Consider the following 10913-nt stretch of genomic DNA (forward strand, 5'->3'; position numbering starts at 1 on the left):
CTCATCTGGAGTTTTGTGCTCTGGTATGTTGTCAGCAATTTTGAGATTAACATGACTAGCTTATTACAAACTAAGCATTGGAAAGGGGAGAAATGTTATCTTCCCTGACATGAGCTTTCCTACTACTTAGGTGTGTAACCTGTGTTAAGGCTCCTTACCATTCTGAGGAAACCAAGTTGAACTCATAATTCCTGTGTTCTTTCCCTGCCCATAATTCCCCATTGCCCAGACTTTCCGTTCTGCCATAGATTAGTGGCAATTCTGTGTAACAAGAGCAAAGCCTTGTGAAGAAATTGAGTTCTTGGGATATCTGATCAAAACAGCTCCTAGGTGAATGAGCTTGTGCTTGGGATAGTAAGCCTTATTGACTGAGCGGATAGGGTGGAGGGATGGGGAAGTTGTGTCTGAAAGGAAGAGAGATGGAGTATGAGCGATTTCACTTGCCCCTTTCTGGTAAACAATACTCAGCTCTGTGGAGAGTCAGCAAAATCAGTAACGTCCCCAAGTCTGTCTTCCTCGTACCTGTGCACAAAACACGGTGGTGGCTTTAAGGGGAATATCTTTTCGTTTTCTCTTTCATTACATTGAGCCAGCATATATGTGGTAGTGTAACATGGTAAAAGTTATCTGCATTTTCAGGGGAGAAATACTTGCATTTCATTTTCTTGCCTACAAGTACCTTGAACTCCTAGTCAAAGAGGGAGGCCAAGTGAAGTACAATGCCATTCTCTTAGATCTCTTCTTTCGTGAGTGAGATTTTAACAGAATATGGATAACATTTATGGAACACTTCTTATCTAAACTGGGGGTGCTTTTGAAAGTGTAAGGAGAGACTACCATAAATTATCAGGCTCAGACAGCTGGCACAAGTCAGAATGTCCTTGACCCACTGGGTTCATATGGTCCCCCCAGGAAGGGCCAGACACTGTGCTAAATTTGTTCAACTTGTTTAATCCTCATAACAGCTCTATAAGATTATTATTGTTATTTCCATTTAATAGCAGAGGAAACTGAGACTTAGTAGATGGGTAAAGTGACTCTAGTCCAAAGCCATGGCCCCGTAATTGGAATCTGAGCCTAAGGCATGTCCAGAACAAACCATAATCTCTTGCTATAATGCCTTCTATAGCCCTCTGACTTCTCCCAGGCATAACAAATGCACACCCATACACACGCGCACACACACACACACATTTCCAGTTAATTTGCCATTGTTGGAGGAAGCAGATTTTTATCAAATACATTTATTTCTAATAAACTTTGCAAGTGTGTTAGAGTTCTAACATCAAAAAGTATAATCTCTTGGAAACCTATTTATGTGGACACCAGATGTTATTATCTCACTTAAAAAAAAAGAAAAAACTAGTGCTTTGAAAATTTGGACAAAAGGTTTAATAGAGACGATTGGAAAGGGATTTTTCAAATTATATAGACTCTGTATGTATATTATCTATGCAGATGAGTAAAAAATACATTTGTGCTTTTTTGCTGTTTCATGGATAGGTATTTTTTTAGCCTCAAATATATGTCAAATGGGGTAGTTAAGGTGAGTAATTTGATCATTTCACTGATATCAAAGCATGGATTGCTTATTCTGAAATCTGTCATATTTGTTCTCTTCCCCCCTCTTCTGTCCCTCTGCTCCCCCCCCCACCTTCCTCTCAGAGTTAAGCTACCCTTTATTTTGGACAACACTATCACACACATGATTGAGTCAACAATTTATGGCTTTTAAAAATAGGGATTTTGTCCTCTCTTAGGTTTATTGTTTATCATAATCATCTTTCAAGTGAAAAGGCTAATTTACTCTTTCTATAGGAATATTTTAAGCTTGATTATCATAATATTACAGCTGCCTGAAAAGGTCTAAAATGGGACATTGACCTTGAATGTTTTCTGCATTTAGCTCATGGTGCTTAACATTCAGGAAAGAATATAACCGCAACTCATTCATTAACGTATAATCGCAAAATGTTAACTATTGCTCTGTAAATACGTGCTGTGTAGATTATAGAAAGCTTGTAGAATACCGTAAAATGCATTTGGTATTTTACCAGGTTAAGTATGTGGGAAAAACAACATAACTAAAGTCTGTTTTCCCATTGGAGGTACACTAGTTTATAATTTAATTTTTACTGATATTTTGCCAGGTATATTCTTAGTTTGACAAAATGAAAGTGAAATAATCCTGACTTAATTAAACACAAACTAAATGACCTCTATTAGTTTCTCTTCTTTTTTTTTTCCCTCCTACTTTCACAAATATACTGGGAAAAGAGTGTTATGGAAGTGAGATGATTTCTCCCCCTAAAATGAGCTTTTTTATACAGGCTCCATAATTTGGGAATGGGATGGATTTATAGGACAAGAGGTTTGTCAAAAGGAAAGGTTTTTATTAGTGCTTCTGTGGTAGCGATCGCTTTCAGTTGGAATGATTGCTTCTTGCCAATGGAGACAATAATTTAAATATCCAAGTCTGTGCCCTAGAAATGAAAGGCAACAGAAAATGAGGAATGATGAATTGATAGTGGTTGGGCGGTAATGCAGAGTACGGTCTCCATCCTGACTTCGAAAGAAGTCTGCATGTTCTCAGTAGGAGTAGGGTGTCCAGAAGCAGGTTGACAGCACAACAAAAATCCCAGTTGGCAGATGAGGAGATGAGGGAGAGATAAGCGAGGCCACCTGCTCCAGGCCACACAGCTCAGGAGGCCTGGTAGAGGGGAACTTGGTATCTGAGTCTTTTTATTTGTATTTAAGACTCTTCCCAGGGACGTTTATTGTGGAGTTTTTTTGTTTTTTTTTTTTAGTTAAATCCAGTGGTTTGTAATAGTCTTGGTTTGCTTTTTGTAATATGGTATATTATGCCACACGTGAATCATCAAAGACAGCTGGGCAAACCGTTCAAAAAAGTAAACAGCTTTTCAAAGATATTATGTTTTTGTGGAAAAATCTGTAAAGGTAGATTACACTGTAATTTGAAACTCTAAATGTGTTATGCCTTGCTTAGTTTTAAATACTTAACAAATGCGCAGTATAAAATCAAAATCTGGTTCCTAAGTGACAATGATAAGCTTTAAACATTTTCATATAGATTAGCCCTGTTAATTTTCAGAAAAGGAAGGTGAAAGCTAAAAATAGTTGTTTGTATCCAATAATAACAAGACAGTATTTCTCATCACCTTTTGGCAACGTGAGAATTCACGGTTAGACTGTTTCAGGAAATGATTCCCACTTAAATGCAGTAAGATTTCTGGTGTAGACAACTTATGGGAATCTTCCTTTTGTTTTGTGGGGTTTTGCTTGTTGCCATTCTGTTCTTTCAAATGGAAATGAAGCATAGTCTCTGCTTGGTGTCTGTGCATTAGTTGGGGACTGGGAATGAAGTTGTTTGGATATTTGTGACCTCACTTTTTTCAGGAAGAAGGGATTGAAACTATGCATAGATGAAAGCTACTACATAAAAGACTGGTGTTAACTAATTTATTAATATTCCTTGTGAAACAGTCATCAGAGTTCCCTTTCATTCGATTTTTCCTGATTTGGGTGGACTCCTTGTGGTAAGATTGTGAAGTGTATAGACTGATTAGCCATATATGTTTATTCTAGGCTGTTTATTTATTTATTTTTTTGTAGTTGAAATTCTTGAAGGTTTAAGGTCAGTGTTACTGATGATGTGTTTATTTCCTATGATGACCCATTTCTTTTTCCCTGAAGGCGAGAAACCACTGTGACTAGGGAATGTGCTTGATATGACTGAGCTGTGTGTTTATAAAATATTTTGGGAACTGTCTCACAAGTTTAGCGAAGTAGATATTATTTTAAGTTTTAAATTGCTTAAATTGTACTTAAGAACATAAGTATAATCTTAAGCCCTTGACTTGTGCAAGTGACACTTTGATCCCAGGACGAAAACACCCAGCTCTACAAACCTAGTGTACTCCTGGCCATTCAGAAAGCAGTGAGTTCTGTGAACGCTGCACCTCGTGAAGATGAAATACGGTTAGTGAAAGATCAGTGGGGATGACGCTGTGTATGTTTGTACATGTATTTCTGTGAGCACAGAAAAAAGACTTATGCATACATATGAGTCTAAATATGTGTAAAAATAGACACCAGTGATATCAATGGTCCATAATGAGGACAAATAAATACCCAAAGGGAAATAAGAAAACTGTGGAAAATAAAAGATCACTCCTATGAAATGTGGTGACTTAAGGTCCATCGGTAAATAGAGCACAAATCTTGTCTTTAAAAAGCCATTTCGAAGGAGTAATAAACAGGTTCTGTCGCAGCACGCGAAGGCAGAGCAACTGAATAAAGTACAGGATTCTGCACAGGTGCAAAATCCCGGAATGCCTTCATTCAGCACATTTAGATATGTTGAGTACATTAAATAATTTTTATTTTTAAAGAACTATCCCCAGACAAAAATAAGAAAGACAGTGATTTTTGGCCTATCATTGGAAAAGTGTGGACGATTGACTCTATTAATTACTTTGAGATTGTCAGTCTCCTCAGAAATCAAGATAGTAACCACAAGAACCAAAGGATGCTTTTCTGTTTTTCTAATGCAGTGTTAACTTCCATGTTTCTATGACTGCATTTTAGAAAAATCATGTTTCTCTTTCAAAATGGCTTTTAATTTTTTTTTTTTAATTGTAAAATGATTACCAGTCTCCTTTTAGATTGAATAGACAAATCTTTTTTTTTTCCCTGGGTGTCTGCAAAATGCTTGGATTTTCTTCTCCATCTCAAAGCTCTTTTAATTCACTGCTCACAACCACATTTACATCTTAATTGCAGAGTTCACATTTAACAATATAGACAGCATAATGCTACTGGTAATTAAGCTTTTACTACCTGCTTTTATTCGGTAGTCTCGGGCACAGTTTTTGCTGGGTGAGTTCTGATCTAGAAACTTGTATACATTTAGACCACTAATGAAAGGAATCCAGCTCATAGCCCCAATATAGCTAAATACAAGGCTGGGAAAATTGCTTTCTTCTGCGGGGGGACCAAGTCATATCTGTCATTTTTATATTCTGAATGTTAATGTGGCTGTTCTATTTCAGTGGTTTGTTTTTTAAAGACCTAACAAATTTGAGAGGGTTGAGTCCTGATTTAGTGAATTTAACACACAGTGAATATCTGAACTAATTTATTTGGATCCCAAAGATTATATACTATTTCTATCATGTAATACTTAAGATGTAAAAGGTTGGTGAGCAGTAGAGCTGAATTATATTAAAATTGTGGGTTTTTCACTCTCCATAAGGTAGCAGTTATCTTTTTGCCATAAATAGCTGGTATCTATTCCAACGTACATTTGCTAGTATAAAAAAATCTCGTAGTTTAAAATAGGACCTAAGCAAACTCTTTGTTATATGGAAATTAAAGACACGATAGCTATACACCATTGTAGGAGAAAAAGCACTCTTCTATCGTCTTAGCCTTTTTTTTTTCTTTTCCAAACACTTTTGATCGGGAATTCTTAGGTTTGTAAATTATTATCTGCTCTAAATTAGTTCTTATCGTGATGAGACTGTGAGATGGTTTACAAAATGCTTCTGGGTTGATTTTTTTTTTTTTTAAAGCATTCAGGGTGCATTATGTATAGAAACAAATATGTACCCTGCATTTTATTTGAAAGTTGGATGTTTTGGGCAACATCATATATATGCATGCATGTGTCTCCCAGTTTGGAAGCTTGTATTGAAATAAATATATAATTAAGAGTACTGTGAGTTGCACTGTTTAGTAATGCTTAAAAAAAATTCAGTCTGTATTTTGTAAAAATGCATTGCCATAGATTTACGGTACTATTTACCCCACAGTCCTCAGTCTCCCACCTCTGAAACCTTCAAAGCCAATTCATCCTGCGACAGTAGTTTACCTTTGTTGTGAAAAGCTATGCATTATATAAGTAGGGACAGTAGGAGGTACAGAAATGTTTACACATATCATTTACCCAGGCATTCTCTCAAATTGTCCTGATGCGCTATTTCTCCTTCGGTGGTTTTGTACAACTGCATGCCACCTACGAGGTGCTCTCCGGACAATTTAGAAGACCATCTTTTATTTTAAAATCGCCCGGTATGCATCAGGAAAGCACATGATTAGGAATACATGAGCAAAGTACAGCAGCCCCCGTGTAATAAAACACAGACAACGGCAGGACAAACTTCATTCTCTACCTTCCGCAGAATCCTTTCCCCACATTAACTGAGAGTCTGCGTGAGTTCTTCTTTTCAAGGCAAAACAGACAGGAGGTTAGAAATCAAAGACAAATCCCTCCAGTGCTTAGAGAGTTAAGTTAGTTAGGTCTCTTTTGTAGCTTCTCAGGAAAAAAAAAAAAAAAAAAAAAAAAGGGAGAGAGAGAGAGAGAGAGAGAGAGAGAGAGAAGGGGGGGCCGCGAGCGACCCGGTCGGGAGCGTTTCCAGCTCGCGCTCTCCGCTCGCTCTCCCTGCCCACTCCCGGTTCGCAGCCCCCTCGGCTCTGCACCCTGCCTACCTGCCTGGCTCCGCTCGCTCCGAGCAGCCTCCCGTCGCCTCCCTCCTGATTGGGCAGCGGCCCCCCAATCGGCTGCGCGGCTGGGCCGGTGGGACTGCATATGTAAAGCCCTACTTCATATTAATAAGCTCCAATCGGGGCTTTAAGTCCTTGATTAGGAGAGTGTGAGAGCTTTGGTCCCAACTGGCTGTGCCTATAGGCTTGTCACTAGGAGAACATTTGTGTTAATTGCACTGTGCTCTGTCAAGGAAACTTTGATTTATAGCTGGGGTGCACAAATAATGGTTGCCGGCCGCACATGGATTCGGTAGAACTTTGCCTTCCTGAATCTTTTTCCCTGCACTACGAGGAAGAGTAGGTACCTTTTTCTTTCCTTTTTAAACTCCTCGTGGGGGGTGCGGAGGCGGGAGTGGACAGAATGTCTTTGCACACTGATGCAGGTAATGCCCTGGGTATTTTGTGTGCACGAGTGCTTGTTTGTGTCTGTCTGGTGCCTTTTGTGTGGAGGGTGATCTCCTAATTCAGTAAGTCGAGAATTGTTCTCTGACTACAATGTTACCTTTGAGGCAAAGCTCAGGGACTGTCAGTAAAACAGCTGTGTGACAGTCACTTCTTATTCAGGTGCTAAGAATAGGCACTTGGCACAAATGCCTAGTGAACTGTTAAAATGCATCTTTTACTAGGACCCATTTTCCCAAGGAAAGATGTTTTAAAATACAATATTCAAAATGATTTATACTATTGAGTGCCTCTTATGTATTTGCAGTTTGACAGATATTTTCAGCTCCCTGTCATTTCTTACCGCGCGGAGTTAGAGGCAAAATTGCACATTTACTAATTCTCCTTCAGAGAACAATTTTAAAACTAGCCCTGTGCAACTCAGGGCTAGAAAAATGTTATTTGCATGGTTAGCGTTAAGTCAGCACTTAACTGACAAATCAGTCCATTAAGTAACATGAGATTTTCACACATTATAAATATTTAAGGGGGAGGAAAAAAACTAAAGAAACAATAGTGACTTTAAAAATGTCTACTTAAATAAACAGAGCTTATATTGTGGATTTGTTTAATTTGTCGTGTCCAAAATCTTAGATGCGGTTTAATCAGCATTTATGAATATCTTTATGCACATGGAAATATAGATTACTAAGGGTGGGAGTGTATGGGGGTAGAAGTAAATTAGGCACTTTTGTGTGAATGACTAGGTCATAAACTTAATTTCAACCCACTGTTAAGATAAAATATTAGTATATCACAAGAGCTGTCACTGGTTTATTGCTTTCTGTTGAGTCAGTTATATTGCTCCGCTTTCCTATTACAATAATACCAACTGTTATAATTCTGAAAAGAGTGCTCTTGGCAAACATTTCTCTCTATAGATTGTGAAGAAAATTTAAAACTCCCAAAGATGAGGCAGTGCATTATAGGTAGATGTCCACTAGCTGTCCTTAGCGACTGCATGTTGCTCTGCTTTGTAATTAAGTAAGAGATGAAAAGGGACTTGCAGTCCCCGTGGCTGCTCGTGTACGTTTGAGTGTGAATGTGTGCGTGTGTGTGTGTGTATGCATGCTTGCACAAGCACACCCCCCCACAGCCACACGCACACAGGGAATATTAGCCAAGAGATGAATTTAGGAGGAACTGAAAGGTTGTGAGGCTGTGCTTGCATCAGTTTGAAACACTCAAGGGAAGAAACAACCTTAAGATGTGTGAAAATAAAAATGAAAAATAAACAAAGGTAGGACTGTCCACTCAAGTGTACTTTGAAGGTTAGTGCACCTGGGGCTAGAGACTCAGAGAGTTTAAAATGTCTTCATGTCAGGAAGACTGCCTTATTCAAGCTCGCTCAGATTCTGAACTTTCTCTAGTAAATAAATAAACAAAACAAACTTTAAAAATCCCCCAGAGGCTTCTTTTTGAAGTAGTTTCCTTGAATTTAACTTCTTACAGCTAATTTGAATAATTCATTTAGATAAGCCTCTTAAAACAGATGCATTTAAATGAAATCAAGGCACACGTCCTTTTGGCTTTGGCGCAAGATTCAAACTAGCTTTCTTTTTGGCTCAATTAAAAGTCATCTTTAAAAAATACAGATTTATTGTCTGGATGCAGTCCTGATGGTTACGTGGTTCACTGGACAGACAGAAAGATCTAACGCTGAGCAACGCATCTGCCTCTCTGTCTCAATTAATAAACCACAGAATTTATACATGCTATTAATATTCATAGTAATTGTACTGGGTTAAACCCCATCACGTGTGTGTATACAGAGAAATGAAATCAGAGTTATGCAGTTTCAGGGGGAAAATATTGGGCAATTTCTGCTTTGGAGGCTATTAAAAAGATTCATACAATTTATTGACCACCATTAAGAGAGCCTAAAATGTTAACCTCTAACTATGTATTTTTTATTTTAGGAAACGTGCCAGCACATTAAAGAACATAATACTTGAAAGCTTGTTTCATATTTAATAGCAGTAATAGCTGATAGCATAAATAGATGAAAATAATATATCTGCTCATTCTGACATATGTGTCAGTGTAATCATTCTAAATGAGTGTGCTCATCACATGAATCCCTTTCAACCTCTGATTAAAATGTAACATTGACTACAGGATTATAGAGCGGACTTAATTTTACTGACTGTTTTAACAGTTGTCACAGCTGCTGGAAGAAGGAAAGGCAATTGAAACACTCCTAAACAGACAAGGGGAGAAGGGAACAGTTTAGTAAATTTCAGCCTGATCACTGAGATCCAGACGTTGAAATTTTAACAGTTTTGTATGTTAAGATTATTGTTAAGAGCTACACAAGTTTCATAGTGTATGGTCCATCCACTTTTTCTGTTTCAAGGTTTTGTTTTTTTTTCTCTGCCCCATCGTCCCTTGTTAGAAGCTAAATTAAATCGCAATACAACTATTGAAAAGTAATGCTATAATGCCAAAATATAGGCGACAAACATAGTCAGAAGGGAAAAGATTTATACAGTAACAACAACAGTGACGCCTAAATCAGAGTGGACACTATTTTTTTTACGGAATGATAGGAGCTTGCCCAAGTCACTTTAGATGGGATATTATTTGAGAACTATGAACAGACACTTCAAGTTAATTTTTCTAAGAAAGAATACTTAGACTCCAGACTTAGAGCTCATATTACTTTTCTTCCTGTTTTGTTTTTCTCTATAAATCTGTTGAAAACACCTGCAGCCTTAAAGGTAGGTAGGTGGTGTAGGTGGTGTTTTCAGATGATTTCTTTGTAAATTGCTGAAAGTGACAACCAGCAGCAATTAAGGGTCAGCGTTTCTGAGCTGTAGAGTCTCTTAACCTTGCCCATCCCATCACTAAAGCAAACAGATTAATTCTATTTTTCTAAAAATTAAGTAACCATTGTATGTGTCCTGACCTGTGTATAGTTGAAATAGCCAGATGATGTTTATTATGTAACATATGATTCTCTCCATGAAGTAAGTGAAAAAAGTGTTCCTGAGTTAATGGAATAAATGTGGAGTGGGGAATAAATGATGTCCCCCTCCCTCCCCACGTCTCACTAGCCCTTTGTGTCAGGATATTTGTGTATTCCCCTGTACACATTTGGTGGTAAGTTTAAAAATCCTCCTTTTATAGAAAGGACTGGAAAACAGCTTTCTGTTTCCCGGGCAGAAGCAAGGATGGTGGTGTTGGCTGTTTCCTCCTACAGTGATGGTTTCTCGTCTTAGTGTGTTTATGGCACTGCTGCTTTATTTACTGAGCCTAGTGTGTTACAGCGGTAATTAACCCATGTTATTAGCAAAGCCCTTGTGGATATCCATTAATTCTCTTGCATGGATGATCATTTTTCTGGTGTTTTTCTCCAATAAGTTATCATTTTTCTTTAAAATTCTACATGGATGGCCTTTGATGTGTTTCTTTGATTTAATCTGACCTGTAATATATTTTGGCTATCTTATGAAGAATGGTATCTCAGCTTTTGAAAAATGCTAATAGAAGTAAGAGGAAAGATTTTTCTGGTGTTCTTTTCAAAGTAAAAAAGAGAGAGAGAAAAGAAATGAAGCTTCAAAAAGAAAATAATGTAGGAAATCAGTTTTAACTCCAAATTTTCCAGATCTTGTAATTTATAATTGTGTCTTTGGGGGTCTTTTAATCAGGTTTTTACTTAGTTAATAGCACTTTAGGTATTTTTGTAAAATATTGAGCCAGCAGAAAAATACTTGTGCTTCTTGTGCTGAGAAAAGATAAGGACCATCTCATTAGCCGGGCCATACTTTTGCAATTAATTTTAGATACCTGGTGCTATTCATCAAAGAGGGCAGCTAACTTCTCTATGATTCTATATAACAATACTTTCACAATACCTCACTCCTGCAAGAATTAACAGACAAAGAAGAGACCGTTCTTTTGGA

At 37.6% G+C, this 10913-nt stretch overlaps 1 protein-coding gene across 4 annotated transcripts in view; it reads left to right on the forward strand.

The window, feature by feature from the left end:
- The window catches only part of ESRRG (estrogen related receptor gamma), a 600546-nt gene that overhangs the window by 362569 nt on the left and 227064 nt on the right, over nt 1–10913 (forward strand). The window contains exon 1 of one of the 4 annotated variants that reach the window (XM_003800140.1): nt 6655–6864. The exons of 2 other annotated variants lie outside the window; for them this stretch is intronic. Coding sequence is in view for 1 of the 2 variants with exons in the window: in XM_003800139.1 (XP_003800187.1) it covers nt 6809–6864 (56 nt within the window). In the remaining variant the exon portion in view is untranslated. Of the gene's footprint in view, nt 1–6654; nt 6865–10913 lie in introns of those variants that run through there. One more of the 4 variants, XM_003800139.1, reaches the window with a different exon arrangement.

The sequence above is a fragment of the Otolemur garnettii genome, unplaced genomic scaffold (assembly GCF_000181295.1).
Source record: "Otolemur garnettii isolate 467f Iridium unplaced genomic scaffold, OtoGar3 scaffold00168, whole genome shotgun sequence".
Lineage (NCBI taxonomy): Eukaryota > Metazoa > Chordata > Mammalia > Primates > Galagidae > Otolemur > Otolemur garnettii.